This window comes from Erythrolamprus reginae, chromosome 1, assembly GCF_031021105.1.
Source record: "Erythrolamprus reginae isolate rEryReg1 chromosome 1, rEryReg1.hap1, whole genome shotgun sequence".
Classification (NCBI taxonomy): Eukaryota; Metazoa; Chordata; class Lepidosauria; order Squamata; family Dipsadidae; genus Erythrolamprus; species Erythrolamprus reginae.
Window position 1 is genome coordinate 16,515,354 of NC_091950.1, and position 19,223 is coordinate 16,534,576.

The 19,223-nt window shown below is 45.3% G+C and overlaps 1 protein-coding gene across 4 annotated transcripts in view; it reads left to right on the forward strand.

The window, feature by feature from the left end:
- Positions 1-19,223, forward strand: part of PWWP3A (PWWP domain containing 3A, DNA repair factor) — a 63,796-nt gene that overhangs the window by 18,234 nt on the left and 26,339 nt on the right. For 2 of the 4 annotated variants that reach the window (XM_070745480.1, XM_070745501.1), the window contains exons 5-9: positions 8,655-9,566; positions 11,485-11,598; positions 12,278-12,348; positions 15,401-15,480; positions 17,494-17,554. In XM_070745480.1, coding sequence (XP_070601581.1) covers positions 8,655-9,566; positions 11,485-11,598; positions 12,278-12,348; positions 15,401-15,480; positions 17,494-17,554 — 1,238 coding nt within the window. The remainder of the gene's footprint in view (positions 1-8,654; positions 9,567-11,484; positions 11,599-12,277; positions 12,349-15,400; positions 15,481-17,493; positions 17,555-19,223) is intronic. The other 2 variants (XM_070745491.1, XM_070745510.1) reach the window with 1 other exon arrangement.

Below are 19,223 nucleotides of genomic sequence, written 5' to 3' on the forward strand. Positions count from 1 at the left end.
ATCAGCAGATTCCACCAGGGACAAAACAGGCCTGCAGCACGTGGATGTCTCCCCCACATCCACAGTCCTTGGGGCAGGAGCAGGGCCAGAGCTAACCACAACACCTTATACTTTCATTATACAGTGATCCCCCGATCATTGCGAGGGTTCCGTTCCAGGACCCCTAGCAATGATCGGGTTTTAGCGAAGTAGCGCTGCGGAAGTAAAAACACCATCTGCGCATGCGCAGATGGTGTTTTTACTTCCGCAGTGCTAGCAAGGAGCCGAAGATTGGGGGCCGCGCAGCTGTTTTAAAACGTCGCCGCCGGCATGGGGGGCTTGCCAGCACCCCCCGGACCCCCAACCCGGGTTTGGGGGGCTGCTAGGAAGCCCCCCATGCCGGCGGCGATGTTTTAAAACAGCCGCGCGGCTTCCCAACTGAGTCCCGAAGACAAACGTCAAAGGCGAACTTCTGCGTTTGTCTTCGGGACTCATTGGGAAGCCGCGCAGCTGTTTTAAAATGTCGCCGCCGGCATGGGGGGCTTCCTAGCAGCCCCCCAAACCCGGGTTGTGGGTCCGGGGGGTGCTGGCAAGCCCCCCATGCCGGCGGCGACGTTTTAAAACAGCCGCGCGGCCCCCAATCTTCGGCTCCTCGCTAGCGGGCAGGCAGGCGGCGGACAAGCCGTTCGCTGGCGCCGCTCGCTCGCGCTTCCCAGCTGAGTCCTGAAGCCAATTCGCTTCAGGACTCAGCTGGGAAGCGGCGAGAATGAACGGCGTGGGCGGGCGAAGGGCGGGCGAGCGGCAGCGAGGAGTTTGCGTGGGCGGTGGGGAAACTCCTCGCTGATGCCCGCCGCTCGCCCTCACGCCAGCAAGAGGGGGAAGACCTAGGGAAGCCGCCCAGCAGCTGATCTGCCCGGCGCCATCTACGCATGCGTGCCCATAGAAAAAAGGGCGCGCATGCGCAGATGGTGTTTTTACTTCCGGGTTGCAAAATCGCCATATAGCCATTTCGCAATGATCGGGATCGCAATACCCGGGGGATCACTGTACTGTACAGTACTTCCGTTTTACAGTTCTATTCCTTCTATTTTTTTTTTCATTTTTCCTCACTGCATGGATAATACAGCACATTTAAGTCCAGAGTTCCTTTTGATGTCACTACTGAAAAGTTGAACTGTGTTGAGTATTAAGTTGAGTGGAGCTTTTTGCACACATTTTCAAGTCATCCAAGTAAAGTAGATGGTTTAACTTGCCATATTGGCTTGATATTTGGTATCCCAGTTTTATGTTTCGTAGGATTATTTCCAGTGGAATTAAGGCGATGTTGAACAGTAATGGAGAAAGTGAGTCCCCCTGGGAGATTCCTCCAATGTTCTCCTCATTTGCTGTTAGAACTTTTTTTCCATTTTTGCATACTTTCTTTCAAAATTATACAGATATTTTTGCTGATTCCAAAGTTTTCCAGACAGCTGGTAATCTAGCTGTGGTGTAAAGAGTCAAATGCCTTCTTGCAATCAATCCACACCATATTTAAATTCTTCATTATTATTATTATTATTATTATTATTATTATTATTATTATTATGTCAGTACAACACAGCAAACGAGATCACTATGCTGGATTTCGTATTTCATCACCAGTCGGGCACTTCCCAAGCACCTAGGACTGAGTGATGTAGCGGCGAATTATGCTTGCCGATCTCAGTAAAGCGGCCTTTTGCAATTGACAGATGGAGATTTTGTCAATTCCAATGCTTTTCAAATGTCCGCTGAGATCCTTTGGCACTGCACCCAGCGTGCCAAGGACCACTGGGACCACTTTCACGGGCTTATGTCAGAGTCGTTGCAGCTCGATTTTTAGATCTTCGTATTTCACTAATTTCTCTAGCTGCTTCTCCTCAATTCTGCTGTCTCCTGGGATTGCGATGTCGATGATCCATACTTTCTTTTTCTCCACGATCACAATGTCTGGTGTGTTATGCTTCAGAATTCGGTCAGTCTGAAGTCGGAAGTCCCACAGTAGTTTTGCTTGCTCATTTTCGACCACTTTTTCGGGCTTATGATCCCACTAGTTCTTTGCCACTGGTAAATGGTAGTTCCGGCACAAGTTTCAGTAGAAATCTCCATTGGAACTTATTATTATTATTATTATTATTATTATTATTATTATTATTATCATCATCATCATCATCATTATCATTATTATCATCATCATCATCATCAAATATATTCACTGCCCATCTCTTGTTTCAAGTTGACTCTAATCTCTTGATAGATTTATAGAATAGATTTTTTTGTATTGGCCAAGTGTGATTGGACACAGAAGGAATTTGTCTTGGTGCATATGCTCTCAGTGTACATAAAATAAAATATACGTTTGTCAAGAATCACAAGGTACAGCACTTAATGATAGTCTGGGTGCAAATAAGAAATCAAATTATATTAGGAACCGGTCAATATAAATCATAAGGATACAAGCAACAAAGTTACAGTCCTGCAGTCATAAGTGGGAGGAGATGGGTGATGGGAATTATATTATTATTATTATTATTATTATTATTATTATTATTATTATTATTATTATTAATTAGATTTGCATGCCGCCCCTCTCCGTAGACTCGGGGAATGATGAAAAGAATAATAGTAGTGCAGCCTTACTAAATAATTTGACAGTGTTGAGGGAATTATTTGTTTAGCAGAGTGATGGCATTTGGGGAAAAACTGTTCTTGTGTCTAGTTGTCTTGGTGTGCAGTGCTCTGTAGCAATGTTTTGAGGATAGTTGAAACAATTTATGTCCAGCACGTGAGGGGTCAGTAAATATTTTCACCACCCTCTTTTTGACTCGTGCAATGCCCTCCCCCACAAATTCATTCTACCTCTTGGATAGCCATCCAAATTGCTTTTATTTATTTGTACTTATTGAAAATTTTACATAAAGTAAAAAATAAATAAATCTGAAGAAAGAGAGGGAAAACAAAAAAAGGGAAAGAAGGGCAAGAAAGTACAAATAAAGTTGTGAAATATAATCCTTTTTTCTCCTCCACAGTGATTAACAAATCTATCATATCTCTTCCCTCTTCCAGACATCCCTCAAACCTTTTATTTAATTTTTACGTGTTTCAATAAATAAATCCATATTAATAGAAACATAGAAGACTGACGGCAGAAAAAGACCTCCTGGTCCATCTAGTCTGCCCTTATACTATTTCCTGTATTTTATCTTAGGATGGATTTATGTTTAGCAGACGTGGTTGGCAAATCCACAGTAACTGAATTTAGACATGCCTGGGATAAACATAGATCCATCCTAAAATAATCTAATCTAATCTAATCAAATAAATAAATAAATAAATAAATAAAAGTGGGAAATGTTTATTGAGAAGAGGCAAAAATATTATTATTATTATTATTATTATTATTATTATTATTATTATTATTATTTATTAGATTTGTATGCCGTTCCTCTCCGAAGACTCGGGGCGGCTCACAACAGTAATAAAAACAATATAGTACTGTAAATATCGAACACCCGCTTCTTACCTAGAGAAGTTCGTAAGTAGAGGCCTTCTTAGGTAGAGGTACCACTGTATAAATCTTTATTTGCCCAAAACACACAAAAAATGTTTGTGTCACTTTTTTACTGTGATCTAGAACTGAGCTCACAATATCTCCCAAAGTTAAGCCAGTCACATTATTTAAAGCATTTACTTTGCTCAACATGGATTGCAAGGCAGTTGTGACTGTTGTAAACCATCGGATTTAAAGAAATCTGTGCTTGTATGTGTGGTGTGTGTATTTCCCTCTGTGTGTGTGCGTGTGTGTGTGCACACACATTCTTTGAATCTTATTTAATTACTTCTTTATCTAAAGCCCTCAAGGAGTGGAGAAGTCAATCACTCCAAACATAGAAACTCTTCTTTTGACCAATTCTTTCCCTCCATCGCCATTTGAACTCCTGGATGGGGAGTTCCAGCGCTCAGTCATTCAAACTTTTCGGTCTTCGGATGGCTTGTCCTCTTCTTCGACTTTGAAAAAAGCCCTGCTGCCTGCCCGTGGGTTTCATCCTGAGCTTTATTTCTTCGCCCGAAGCACAGCTGACCCGCTCCTCAGCTATGTTTTGGCTCTTATGGGGTTAGTGAGCGTGCGCGGAAGCGGGAATGTGCGCGCAATATCGCGAGGTGAACTGGTGGTGAAGGTAAGTGGAACCCACCCCTGGATGAGGCCCTCCCCTCTCCCCGTGTGCGTCTTGCTCTTTATTTATTATTTATTTATTTATTAATCAGATTTGTATGCCGCCCCTCTCCGCAGACTCGGGGCGGCTCACAGCAATAATAATACAATGTAAACAAATCTAATATTTAACTTAATTTTAAAAACCCCAATTTAGAAACCAATCATACATACTAGCATACCATGCATAAATTTTATAAGCCTAGGGGGAAGGAAAGTGTCAATTCCCCCATGCCTGATGACAGAGGTGGGTTTTAAGGAGCTTACGAAAGGCTAGGAGGGTGGGGGCAACTCTGATATCTGGGGGGACTTGGTTCCAAAGGGTCGGGGCCGCCACAGAGAAGGCTCTTCCCCTGGGTCCCGCCAAACGACATTGTTTAGTCGACGGGACCCGGAGAAGGCCAACTCTGTGGGACCTGACTGGTCGCTGGGATTCGTGCGGTAGAAGGTGGTCCCAGAGATATTCTGGTCCGGTGCCATGAAGGGCTTTATAGGTCATAACCAACACTTTGAATTGTGACCGGAAACTGATCGGCAACCAATGCAGACTGCAGAGTGTTGGTGTGACGTGGGCATATTTAGGAAATCCCATGATTGCTCTCGCAGCTGCATTCTGCACGATCGGAAGTTTCCGAACACTTTTCTTTCTTTTTTTTTAAATAGTATTTTTATTAATTTTCTTAAAATAGACGTACAGACATACAAACATTAAACATATAGTGGGGGTACATTTCCCCCGCTCATCTTGAAAGTATAAATTCAAATACAGAAAAAGAATACATAGTTAAATACATGGTGCACCAGGCGAACCTGGGCAAACGCCCCCCTCGCCACAGCTGAAAGATGTTTCTCTAATGTGAGCTGTGGATCGAGGAGGACGCCCAAGTTGCTGACCCTCTCTGAGGGGGACAATGATCCCCCCCCCAGGATGATGGACAGACAGCTAGAATTGTCCCTGGGAGGCAAAACCCACAGCCACTCCGTCTTATCCGGGTTGAGTTTGAGTCTGTTGACACCCATCCAGACCCTAACAGCCTCCAGGCACCGGCACATCACTTCCACTGCTTCGTTGACTGGACATGGGGTGGAGATGTAAAGCTGGGTATCATCCGCATATTGATGATACCTCACCCCATGCCCTTGGATGATCTCTTTCCTCCCCGCCTTTCTCAATTTTAAACTAATGTTACCGTTTATCGCTTTAATGAATGTTTTTAATTGGTTTTTACGGGTTGTAAGCCAGCTAGACTCACCTCCAGGTGAGATGGTGGCCTATTCATTCATTCATTCAATTTTTATGCCGCCCACTCCCCAGGGACTCTGGGTGGCTCGCAACAAAAAATAAACATCCAAAATACTTTTTAAAACCCCTATAAAAGGAGTTTGAAAACAATTAAATCCCAGTGGCCGATTAGCTCCCATAGAGTTGGCCTTCTCCAGGTCCTATCGATCAGACAATGTTGTCTGGCGGGGCCTAGGGGAAGAGCCTTCTCTGTGGTGGCTCCGGCCCTCTGGAATCAGCTCCCTCCAGAAATTTGTACTGCCCCCATCCTCCTCGCCTTCCGCAAGACCCATCTATGTCGCCAGGCATGGGGCAGCTAGATCATGCCGCCTTCTATGACCATTAAATCTTATGTGTGGATGTGATTGAGTAGACTGGCTGTTTTTTATATAATGGGATTTTAGTTTACTGTTTTTTAACTATTAGATTTTTATACATATTGTTTGTATTGCGTGTTGTGAGCTGCTCCGGGTCCTCGGAGAGGGGTGGCATAAAAGTCTAATAAATAATAATAATAATAATAATAATAATAATAATAATAATAATAATATAACAATAAGAACAAAACAACACAATATTATTATTATTATTATTAGTAGTAGTAGTAGTAGTAGTAGTAGTAGTATTATATAGAACAATGAAACCCATGCATATCATATATGGCCGGATCTCGATGGTTATCATCATCAGATCAATGGCCCCAGGCCTGGCGGGAATGTCAGGTCTTTACCGCTTTCCGGAAGGCCAGTAGGGTGAAGGTAGTCTGGATTACAGGAGATAGCTGGTTCTGGAGATTTGGAGCAGCCACAGAGAAGGCCCTCCCCCACGGACCCACCAGCCGACAATGTTTAGCTGACAGGACCTAGAGAAGACCAACCCTGTGGGCCCTTACCGGTCACTGGGAGTTATGTTCAGGAGGGAAGTGTTTTTAATAGGAAAGTGAACACAAGAACAAGGGGACACAATCTGAAGTTAGTTGGGGCAAAGATCAAAAGCAATGTGAGAAAATATTATTTCACTGAAAGAGTAGTAGATCCTTGGAACAAACTTCCAGCAGACGTGGTTGGTAAATCCACAGGAACTGAATTTAAACATGCCTGGGATAAACATAGATCCATCCTAAGATAAAATACAGGAAATAGTATAAGGGCAGACTAGACGGACCATGAGGTCTTTTTCTGCCGTCAGTCTTCTATGTTTCTATGTGGTAGAAGGTGGTCTTGAGGATAGTCTGGCCCTAAACCATGTAGGGCTTTAAAGGTAATGATGACCAACACTTTGAATTGTGTCTGGAGACCAATCGGAAGGCAGTCCAGACCGCAGAGGATTGGTGTAATGTGGGTGTACCTTAGCTTGTGCAGGTGCATTCTGGACCAACTGTAATCTCGGAACATTCTGGGGGGTAGGCCAATATAGAGTGCATTGCAATAATCCAACTGTGAGTTTAGAGTTGGATAGCCGTGAGATTATAAATTGGATAAATAATAAATCACCTGGGCAATTAAGCTAAGATTTAGAGATGTACAGTGGTGCCTCTACTTACGAACATAATTCCTTCCGTGACCAGGGTTTTAAGTAGAAAAGTTTGTAAGAAGAAGCAATTTTTCCCATAGGAATCAATGTAAAAGCAAATAATGTGTGCGATTGGGGAAACCACAGGGAGGGTGGAGGCCCTGTTTCCTCCCAGGAGATTCCTAGAGAGGCCCCCTGGAGGCTTCTCCCTGCCTTTCCCAGCCCTGTTTCCTCCCAGGAGATTCCTAGAGAGGCCCCACGGAGGCTTCTCCCTGCCTTTCCTAGCCCTGTTTCCTCCCGGGAGATTCCTAGAGAGGCCTCACGGAGGCTTCTCTCCGCCTTTCACAGCCCTGTTTGTTTGTTTGTTTGTTTGTTTATTTATTAGATTTGTATGCCGCCCCTTTCCGTAGACTCGGGGCAGCATACAAATCTAATAAGAAGAAGCAATTTTTCCCATAGGAATCAATGTAAAAGCAAATAATGTGTGCGATTGGGGAAACCACAGGGAGGGTGTAGGCCCTGTTTCCTTCCAGGAGATTCCTAGAGAGGCCCCACGGAGGCTTCTCCCCGCCTTTCCCAGCCCTGTTTCCTCCCAGGAGATTGCTAGAGAGGCCCCACGGAGGCGTCTCCCCGCCTTTCCCAGCCCTGTTTCCTCCCAGGAGATTGCTAGAGAGGCCCCACGGAGGCTTCTCTCCGCCTTTCCCAGCCCTGTTTCCTCCCAGGAGATTCCTAGAGAGGCCCCACGGAGGCTTCTCCCCGCCTTTCCCAGCCCTGTTTCCTCCCAGGAGATTCCTAGAAAGGCTTCACAGAGGCTTCTCCTCGCTTTTTCCACTTACAGTTTCAGAGGCTTTGAGTTTGTAAGTGGAAAATGGTTCTTGAGAAGAGGGGAAAAAATCTTGAACACCCAGTTCTTATCTAGAAAAGTTATTTGGTAGAGGCATTCTTAGGTAGAAGTACCACTGTATATGAAAATTGAAAATTAGCTTTGTTAAAGGTCTCTTTGGCCCAAATGTAGCAGATTTGTAAAAGTAGTTGATGAGATGTATTAGCTGATGGCGTTGCAAATTTCAATAAGGATGTTGGAAAATTTTATATTTGATTTTTCAGGTGACAAAAGAAAGGGAGGCAGCATTTGTGAGAAGATAAATACCAAAAGTAAAGGGATAATTTATCCCTCCTCTGTGGTGGCCCCAATCCTCTGGAACCAGCTCCCCCCAGATATCAGAGTTGCCCCCACCCTCCTTGCCTTTCGCAAGCTCCTTAAAACCCACCTCTGTCGTCAGGCATGGGGGAATTGAAATTTTTCCCCTTCCCCCTAGGCTTATAGAATTTATACATGATATGCTTGTATGTATGATTGGTTCTTTAAATTGGGGTTTTTTAGATTGCTTTTTAATATTAGATTTGTTACATTGTTTTCTTTATTGTTGTTAGCCGCCCCGAGTCTTCGGAGAGGGGCGGCATACAAACCTAAATAATAATAATAATAATAATAATAATAATAATAATAATTGTATTGTAATACAGATGGAAGGTTTATGATACCGTGCATGTTTTTTGAGTGGAGAATTTTTTTTAAAAAAAAATTAACCCCCAAATAATAAATAATAACCCACCAATCCTGCTGATCACTCTTGACTCTCTTCTCAGGTCCGAGCAATGACGGCCAGAAGGTGGTAGAAGAATTAACGTACCGTCGGGCCTTGCGAGAATTGCTGGAGATCATGAAGGAACAGGCCGCCCTGAAAGACCGCGACTCTTTTGGGCGACGGAGCGAAGAGGCGTCAACTGGGAAAGGACGGCAAGAACAATCCTCGGCGGCCCAGGAACCTTTTTCTCCCCGAAGAAGCCCCCGTGGGGCAAAGACGCCTGAGGCAAGCAGGACCCTTTCCGATTCTCCAGCCACATCGTTGAGACCTTTGGAGTCGAGAAGCAACAATAGCCACCTGTCTACCTGCAAACCTCCTTCATCTACATCAAGAGGTGTCAGGAAGTCAGCCTGGGAGGCTGGCAGAGTTTTGAAAGGCCCGGAGCCAAAACTCCCGCCTAGTCTTACCGCGCCACCCCTACTCGCCCAGAGCCCTCCCCGGATCTCCGGAGAGCATCAGCAAATTGGCAGTCCATCCGGCAAGAAGGCGCCTTCAAAGCGGCCGATGAGAACCAGCACTCCAGATTTTGCGTCTCGCAAGTCCCGCCCCAGGTTTCCGCCAGCCGAGGAGAGAGACGAGGCTGCCTCGAAACTGCGAAGGGATTTGCTGGGACCCGCCACCCTCGAAGGGTTTTCACCCCAGCCGGCGGAGGCTCTCCCGGCTCAGCGAGAGGCGCGCAAACGGAAGAAATGGCAACAGCCCTCCAGGGGCACCAGGCGCTCACCGCGCTTGGAAGCCTCTTACTCAAAGCAGACCCTGTTTACTCAGGAATTCTCCCTGGAAAAGACACAGTCCGCGAGTGAGCCCGTGGCGGTCAGGGAGCTTTCTCTGGATTGCGCAGCTTGGGAACCGAATAGCGAGCCCGATTCATGTAGAGCTGGAATCCGAGGAGGCTGGCTTGCGGATAAGGAAGGTAAGAGGATGTCCCTCTGCAAAAGACATGATGTAGGCAAAGTGGGCTCTGCTATGATTCATGGTAGTGATTTCTGACAGTCTCAAAATGGGTGAACCATACAGTCAGGGGGTAGGGAAAGCAAGTAGAATGCTTGGCTGCATAGCTAGAGGTATAACAAGCAGGAAGAGGGAGATTGTGATCCCCCTGTATAGAGCGCTGGTGAGACCCCATTTGGAATAATACTGTGTCCAGTTCTGGAGACCTCGCCTACAAAAAAGATATGGATAAAATTGAACAGGTCCAAAGACGGGCTACAAGAATGGTGGAAGGTCTTCAGCATAAAACGTATCAGAGAAGACTTCATGAACTCAATCTGTATAGTCTGGAGGATGGAAGGAAAAGAGGGGACATGATTGAAACATTTAAATATGTTAAAGGGTTAAATAAGGTCCAGGAGGGAAGTGTTTTTAATAGGAAAATGAACACAAGAACAAGGGAGCACAATCAGATTAGTTGGGGGAAAGCTCAGAAGCAACCTGAGAAAATATTTTACTGAAAGAGTAGTAGATGTTTGGAAAAAACTTCCAGCAGACATGGTTGATAAATCCACAGTAACATGCCCAGGATAAACATATATCCATCCTAAGATAAAATACAGGAAATAGTATAAGGGCAGACTAGATGGACCATGAGGACTGTGCAATCTAATAGCCCTTTGGGAGAGGGATGTGGCAGGAGACGGTAACATAAATGTTGTAACTTTGGGCAGAAGGACTCAGGGCAGCTTATATCAGTATAAAATACAGAAACAGTAAAAAAAGAAGTCAAATATAGAATCTGAATTACAAAACCATAATTAAAAGCCATAATAAGCTAACCCAACATGCATACTTGACATTCATACAATTTGGCCATGGTTGTTGTTGGTTCATGGCCCCTGGGGTTACTCACAACTTGGATTGATACCCCAATGGTCGCCCTCCCCCTTGGGTCTATAGTCAACATGATCACTTGTTGAGCACTCAGCAACCTGCCCAAATTTATAGCCTTTTGCAGCGTCCCAGAGTTATGGGAATGTGATTTACGATGGGATTCGTGGGCAAAGGCAAATGCAGACAATGGGTTTGCTTAACAATTGCCAATAAAAAAAGGTTTTAAAAAATGGGCACAGTCACATTTTTTATTTATTTTATTTTATATTGATTTGATTTGATTTGATTTGATTTGTATGCCAGTGTTTCCCAACCTTGGCAACTTGAAGATATTTGGACTTCAACTCCCAGAATTCCCCAGCCAGCATTCGCTGGCTAGGGAATTCTGGGAGTTGAAGTCCAAATATCTTCAAGTTGCCAAGGTTGGGAAACACTGTTGTATGCCACCCCTCTCTGTGGACTCGGAGTGGCTCACAACATTGCAACAATAAACAGCATACAAATACAATTGGATCCAATTAATTAAATAGTCAATCTAAAACATTATAAAAGTTAGATATAAAAAAATAATTCACTCAAACAGAAGCCAAGCATACTAAGCGTTCAGTGGCCAGAGGCTGGGATCTAATGACTCCAAGCCTGGCGGCATAAATAAGTCTTCAAGTTCTTACAAAAGGCAAGGAGGGTTGGGGCAATACGAATCTCCTGGGGGGGCCAGCTTATTCCAGAGAGTGGGGCCCCCACAGAGAAGGCTCTTTCCCTAGGTCCCGCCAAGTGACATTGTCTAGTTGACAGGACCTGGAGAAGGCTGATGATGATCCACTTAACATGGTGATCCACTTAAAAACCAGCATTGACTCAGATCATAATTCTGGGCTCTGCTCACAGTCATAAGTTGATCACTGCCTGCAGTATCTCTTGGCCCGTTTTTTTTGAGATTTGTCGGTGCGAATTCCAATGCTGTATGTGTAAAACTGAAATCGGCACGGTTATTCCTTCATTAGCAGATGAGGCATCTGATCTTTCACTTCAGCTGAGCCCCGTCAGGAAAGTGAGCCCAAGCCCAGAGCCAAAGGATGAGGAAGAGGAGGAATTACCCAGCATTTTCTTACATCAAGGTACGTACTGGGTTTTTTTTCCCCTGCGGCTTTCTTCAAAATATTGAATCAATGTAATTTTCCCTTTAAAATATGCAGTGGTTGAACTAAACCTTATAGCGCCTAATGTATTGTGGGGGTGGGTGGGGGTGAACCTCCATGACAATGGTTGACGAAGCCTTGGGCCCACTCCAATAAGACCCTGCCTCTTCTGCTCAGCTACAAGGGTGTTGAAACCTAAGTAAAGATGAGTGTGTGTGTGTGTGTATGTCACTTTGATCCCTGGGATACAGTGGCCCTTATGTCCCATTTAAGCCTGCTGTGGAAGAAATGGGACAAATCACCACAATCAACTCACCATGGCCAATTCGCCTCAGACAACTCACTGTGGGACAATTCATATGAAATGATTGCTTATTTGAACCCTACGACACTCATTAAGTGTTGTACCTCATGATTCTTGACAAATGTCTCTTTTACGTACACACTGAGAGTTTATGCACCAATGACAAATTCCTTGTGTGTCCAATCACACTTGGCCAACAAAGAATACTGTTTTGTTCCATTCTCAATATAATTTCTGTTCCATTCCATTCTGTTCTGATATAAGGCTGCACAATACAGTAGAAGTTTCACTAGGAATTCCTTGCAAGACAATTATTCCAGTTTTAACCTTTTCTCCAAACTGTGTGTATCGTAGAACCTCGTTGTTTTGAAGTCGGGATGATGGCTTGGTGCAAGGTCCCAAGATATCCCTACTGGCCAGCTGTGGTAAGAATATTAATTATTTAATTACTTATTGAAGCCATTGAAACATAGAAACATAGAAGTCTGACTGCAGAAAAAGACCTCATGGTCCATGTAGTCTGCCCTTATACTATTTCCTGTATTTTTATCTTAGGATGGATATATGTTTATCCCAGGCATGTTTAAATTCAGTTACTGTGGATTTACCAACCACGTCTGCTGGAAGTTTGTTCCAAGGATCTACTACTCTTTCAGTGAAATAATATTTTCTCACGTTGCTTTTGATCTTTCCCCCAACTAACTTCAGATTGTGTTCCCTTGTTCTTGTGTTCACTTTCCTATTAAAAACACTTCCCTCCTGAAGCTTATTTAACCCTTTAACATATTTAAATGTTTCGATCATGTCCCCCCTTTTCCTTCTGTCCTCCAGACTATACAGATTCATTGATTGATTGATTGATTTGATTTGATTTGTATGCTGCCCCACTCCGTAGACTCGGGGCGGCTCACAACAGCAATAGAACAATTCATAACAAATCTAATAATTTAAAAACATTAAAAAAAACCATTATAAATCAGACATACATACATACAAACATACCATACATAAATTGTATAGGCCTGGGGGAGATATCTCAATTCCCCCATGCCTGGCAGCAAAGGTGGGTTTTAAGGAGTTTGCGGAAGGCAAGGAGGGTGGGGGCAGTTCTAATCTCCGGGGGGAGCTGGTTCCAGAGAGTCGGAGCCGCCACAGAGAAGGCTCTTCCCCTGGGATCCGCCAAATGACATTGTTTAGTCGACGGGACCCGGAGAAGGCCAACTCTGTGGGACCTAATCGGTCGCTGAGATTCGTACGGCAGAAATATAGTTGTCCATCTTGCAGCTGTGACTCTAGGACAGACCTGGGCAAGGGGCAGCCCGCCAGTCCACAGAGGTCGGGGTCTGCTCCAGTGCGAGGATGAAAGAGCTCACCGCGTCTGCCGGGACTCCTCCGGTTCCTGCTTTCCTGATGAATCATAAGGAAAGCAGGAACCGGAAGAGTCCTGGCAGATGCGGTGAGCTCTTTCATCCTCGCACTGGAGCAGACCCCGAACTCCTACCGATAGCGGCCAAGCACAGAAACCACGCAAACACTCCAGCGCAGTGACTGTGGTGCACCGTGTTGCAGTAAAGCAAACAATTAGGGGTCTGTAGAGTGGCATCTGGGTGTTTAGGTCAGGCCAGGGTTTGGGTCTTTACAATATTGGGTAGAACTGAGTTAATTATATTAGTCCGGCCCTCTAAAACCATCCCAATTTCTCATGCGGCCCCATGGCAAAATTAATTGCCCACCTCTGCTCTAGGAAGTGCTCAGAGTAACAACATGACCCCTTCAATTTTCAAAGTAAACATCTAACAACAGTACAACAATTACACCTGGAATCTAAAAATTGTTCCATTTTAATCAGCAAAAAAAAGGGGGGATGAAGACATAGTCCCAAAGGTACTTTTTCAAAAGGTGGTTGGGATTTGTTTTTTTTTCTTTGAAGATCTTTCTTCATTCTTTCTTTCTTTCTTTCTTTCTTTCTTTCTTTCTTTCTTTCTTTCTTTCTTTCTTTCTTTGATTTGTATGCCACCCTTCTTCAGAGGCTCACAAGTACCAACTCACAAGTGTTGGTCTCCTTTTAATTAATTGTGCTCACATGGGATGACCTGGGCAGGGGAGGGAGGAGGTAGATTAGATTAGATTAGATTAATTGGATTTATATGCCGCCCCTCTCCGCAGACTCGGGGCGGCTCACAACAATGGCAAAAACAATACATAGTGACAAATCTAATATTTACCAATCTAATTACAGTTTTAGGTTAAAAAATTCATAAAAGCAATCCCAATATAAATTTTAAAAAAAGCACACAATCAATCAAACATCAAAACAACATGGGCAAGGGGGAGATGTTTCAATTCCCCCATGCCTGACGGCAGAGGTGGGTTTTAAGGAGTTTACGAAAGGCAGGGAGGGTGGGGGCAATCCTAATCTCAGGGGGGAGCTGGTTCCAGAGGGCCGGGGCCGCCACAGAGAAGGCTCTTCCCCTGGGTCCCGCCAAAAGACATTGTTTAGTTGACGGGACCTGAAGAAGGCCCACTCTGTGGGACCTAACCGGTCGCTGGGATTCGTGCAGCAGAAGGTGGTCCCGAAGATATTCTGGTCCAGTGCCATGAAGGGCATTATAGGTCATAACCAACAGGTAACGATGGCCCAGGGGTGAGATCCATTTTTTTTTACTACCGGTTCTGTGGGCGTGGCTTGGTGGGCATGGCAGGGGAAGGATGCTGCTAAATCTCAAATCTAACCCCACTCCTGGGGGGAGGATACTGCAAAATATGTTATATGTTGTAAGCCGCCCTGAGTCCTCATAAGTGATGGTACACTTATGTTTTCTGTTTTGTTTTTTGTAAAATTCCTTAAAAATCAATAAAATATATTTTTTTTAAAAAAAAGAGTCCTCAGAGAGGGGCAGTATATAAATGAATGAATGAATGAATGAAATCTCCATTCCCTCCCTACTCCAGGGGAAGGATACTGCAAAATCTCAATTCCCTCCCCACTCTGTTTCTCTGAACTACTCAAAATTTCTGCTACTGCTTCTCCAGAACCTCCTGGATTTCATTCCTGTGATGGCCCTTTTACCGCCTGTAGACTCTGACCCCCAGAATTTCATGCTGCCTCGGGAATTCTGGGAGTTGAAGTGCCCAGGTCAATGATAGGCAAAGTTCTTCTATGACTTGTGGACTTCAACTCCCAGAATTCCTGAGCCAATCAAGCTAGGTCAGGAATCCTGGGAGTTGAAGTCCACATGTCATAGAAGAGCCAACTTTGCCTGGCTTAGGTAACAAAGGGGCCATAGTTACCCACCCCTGGTCCAGCTCATAATGTGTTGCCCTCCTGATTTAGCTCATAATGCGCTGCCAAGGGCCAGCTGCAGAGATGTAGGCAGGGCCAACCAGTCTGTGTTACTTGTCCCTTTGAATGGATGCATTGATTGCAAACCTGTGACCCTCCCAGCTGCTCAGCTGTTTCTGCTTGTCTCCTGGCAGGTGAAAAAGGTAAATCGGAAAGCTAAGAAAGCCAATGTCCTCCTTATTGAAAAATGTATGGACGCCAGGAAAACCAAGGGGTAAGTAAAGCTATTTTAGTTCCCTGGTGTTAGAGCTCCTCTCCCTTTCCTTTCCTTCTGCTTTTATTTGTTGAGAAGCCCTTTTCTGGCACCTTCTCCTGATGGCTGAGTTACAGGTAGTCCTTGACGTAGGGCCACAATTGGGGCTCTGTAGATTACCGTATTTTTTGGAGTATAAGACGCAACTTTTTCCTCCCTAAAAGAGGCTGATAATTTGGGTGCATCTTATACTCTGAATGTAGCTCTCTTTCCCCCCCCCCCCAGCCATAACTAGCTGCTAATGATCTTCCCAGCTCTTACCTTGTGCTCTGCCGGCTCTCTGCACGAGCCTCTAATTAAATGCAAAGGTAGCCAAAAAACACACGTGAAAAGTCAAGAATACTTTCTTTATCCACAGAAAAATAGAAGCAAAACCCCCGTTTCGTAGTCAAAGGGTTCACTTTCAAAGCAAACAGACTTGAATGCAATGAAATAACAAACAAACAAAAAAGCTCAAAGCAATTAACAAGTAGCTGTGAAGTTGTCACAGCTACTCTCCTTCAGATGTTGTCTAACTCAGACGTTTAACTATGATTTACGTTCAGAGTCCTGATATCAAAGCGCTCCAAAATACCCCCCCACGCACCCTTTTCCATGGGCGCGCGCTCCCCATCCCCCTGCCAGCCCACGGGGGGGGATGCGGGGGCGGGGAGGCACCAGCAGTAGAAGGAAAGGGAGTCACGGCCGCCCTTGCCTCCAGCCCCCTCGCGTCCCTGGCCTCTCGGCCCTGCCCCCCACCTGCCCGATCCGCCCCCTCTCCTCCTCTGCTGCCTCCTGCCTTGGGGCGCGACTTCTCCTGTGGGGGTGGCTCCGGCTTCTCCTCCTCCACACTCCCAGCCAGGGGGCTGCGAGAGTGGGTTTTCTCCGCACGATTCGGGAATGCCCGCCCCGCCCCTCTCGCAGCCCCTTCGCTGGGAGCACTTTCGTCCCAGACTTTCAGCAAGGGGGCTGCAGTAGAGGCAGGGCAGGCGTTCCCGAAGCGCTCAGAGAAAGCGCTCTCGTAGGCCCCTCGCTGACAGAGAGAGAGAGAGAGCAACAGACAGAGCAAGTGAAAGAGAGAGGGAGAGTGAAAGTAAGTGAGAAAGAGAGAGAGAGAGAAAGGGGGGGAGATAGAGAAAGAAAGAGTGAAAGAAAGCAATAGAGAGAAAGAAAACAGAGAGAGAGAGAGAGAGCAAGTGGGGGAGAGAGAAAGAGAGAGAAATGATTCTTGATTTAAAGCATATATTTAAAAGCACCCAAATAATAACAGAGAAAAAAAACCCAGCCGTTTGTGTGTGTGTGTGTGTGTGTGTGTGTGTGAACTCTTGAACCATTTCCAATAACTGTTATTGGAAATGGTTCAAGAGTTCACACACACACACATACACACAAGAGGGGAGGAGATAGGGATGGAAAAAGAGGAGAAGATAGTAATAATAGTAATAGATTTTGGTTTTGTTTTATTATTAATTTCTTTTAATAAAAAAGGGAAATTATTTATTTATTTATACATACTTCTATGCCGCCCAGTCCCAAAGGGACTGCCGCTCAGACACTATACTTTTCCGCCCACACCGAAAAAAAATTAGAGGGAACATTGCTCCTGGGGGCTAGGAAGGGCAAAAACACCCCCGTTTTCATGAAAAACATCCCCATTTTTTGCCCAAAACCTCCGTTTTTTACCTTTTCCCCCCCCACGCGCCCCATTTTTGCCCTCCCCAGCCCCTAGGATTACTCTGAAGGGATCCCAAAGCCTCTGCGTGTCCCATTTTTGCAAAAACGGGCCTTGTTTTTGACAAAAAAGGGGCATGCGGAGTCAGCATAGCCGCCTGGAGAATTCTGGGAGTTGAAGTCCACACGTCTCAAAAGTTGCGTGGTTTGAAGAGCTCTGGTCAAGATTAAGAGACACCAGTCTGGATATTGGAGCGGGCTGGAGAAGAAACAATTCCTCTGCAGGGGGGCTCAGATGTTGTCTTCTCTCCCTTTTTGATGCAGGTTCTCTACTTCCCTCAGGAAGCTGAAGCACTTTGACTGCAGAGAGAAACAGGCGCTCATAGTGAGTAAAAGCTCCAGGAATAAATGCCGCTTGTGCTCGGGGGAAGCTCGCGTGGCCCTATTCCAGAGGTGTCAAAACTCGACTTCATCGAGGGCTGCATCAGGGTTGTGTTTGACCTCAGGGGTTGGGGGGGGATCTATGTGAACACGGTAACGTGAATACCTACGGGACCAGAATACCTACGGGACCGCCTTCTGCCACACAAATCCCAGCGGCCGATTAGGTCCCACAGAGTTGGCCTTCTCCAGGTCCCGTCGACTAAACAATGTCGTCTGGCGGGACCTAGGGGAAGAGCCTTCTCTGTGGCGGCCCCGACCCTCTGGAATCAACTCCCCCCAGAGATTCGAATTGCCCCCACCCTCCCCGTCAAGTAGTTAAAGACTCACCTATGTCGCCAGGCATGGGGGGATTAAACCCCCCCCCCCATCTGACTATAGCACTTGAGAATGGTACGACTGTGTCACATTGATTGTTTTTAATATTAAGGGGTTTTAATTCTACTTTTACTAATTGGATTTGTATTATTGTCTACTGTATTTATTGTTGTTGTGAGCCGCCCCGAGTCTTTGGACAGTGGCGGCATACAAATCTAATAATAAAATAAAATAAAATAAAATAATAAATTAAATTAAATGTGGGTGTGACCAGCCTGTGTTGGGGGCAATTATGGTGGCCAGTGTGGGACTGGGAGGGAGATCCAAATAAATTAAATTAAATTAAATTAAATGTGGGTGTGACCAGCCTCTGTTGTGGGCAATTATGGTGGCCAGGGTGGGACTGGGAGAGGGATCCACTTATGCTTGTTTTGCTAGCACTGCCAGCGAAAACTCAGCTCGATGGGCCCCGTGTGGCCCCCTCCCAGGGCTCCATTTTCAGCTGTGAAGGCCTCCTGCAGCCTTCTGCCAGTGAAAAGGACCTCCCGAGGTACATTTTTGCTGGCAGAGGCACCGCGGGCCGTCATTCGCTGTTTCCAGGGCGGCCCCATGGGCCAGATTAGATTATTATTATTGTTGGAAGGGACTAAGTCAGTGATGTCAAACCTTTTTCTCCTCGGGTGCCATGCGCGAGTGCCCACACCCATAATTCGGACAGGGGCGGCATACAAATCTAATAAATAATAATAATAATAATAATAATAATTATTATTATTATTATTATTATTATTATTATTATGTCAATACAACACAGCAAACGAGATCACTATGCTGGATTTCGTATTTTATCACCAGTCGGGCGCTTCCCAAGCACCTAGGGCTGCGTGATGTAGCGGCGAATTATGTTTGCCGATCCCAGTAAAGCAGCTTTTGCAATTGACAGATGGAGATTTTGTCAATTCCAATGGTTTTCTAATGTCCGCTGAGATCCTTTGGCACTGCGCCCAGCGTGCCAAGTACCACTGGGACCACTTTCACGGGCTTATGCCAGAGTCGTTGCAGCTCGATTTTTAGATCTTCGTATTTCACTAATTTCTCTACGAAGATAATATTATTATTATTATTATTATTATTATTAATTCAATGCCTGAGGAGGGCAAAATCAGCTTCTCCCATTCTCTTGAGGCCCTCTGAAGGCTGGAAATGGCCTATTTACCAATTCCTGGTGAGCTCAGGTGGCTCTTGTTTCACTCTCCCCAGGCTCCAAAGGCTTCCTTGGAGCCAGAGAGGGTAAA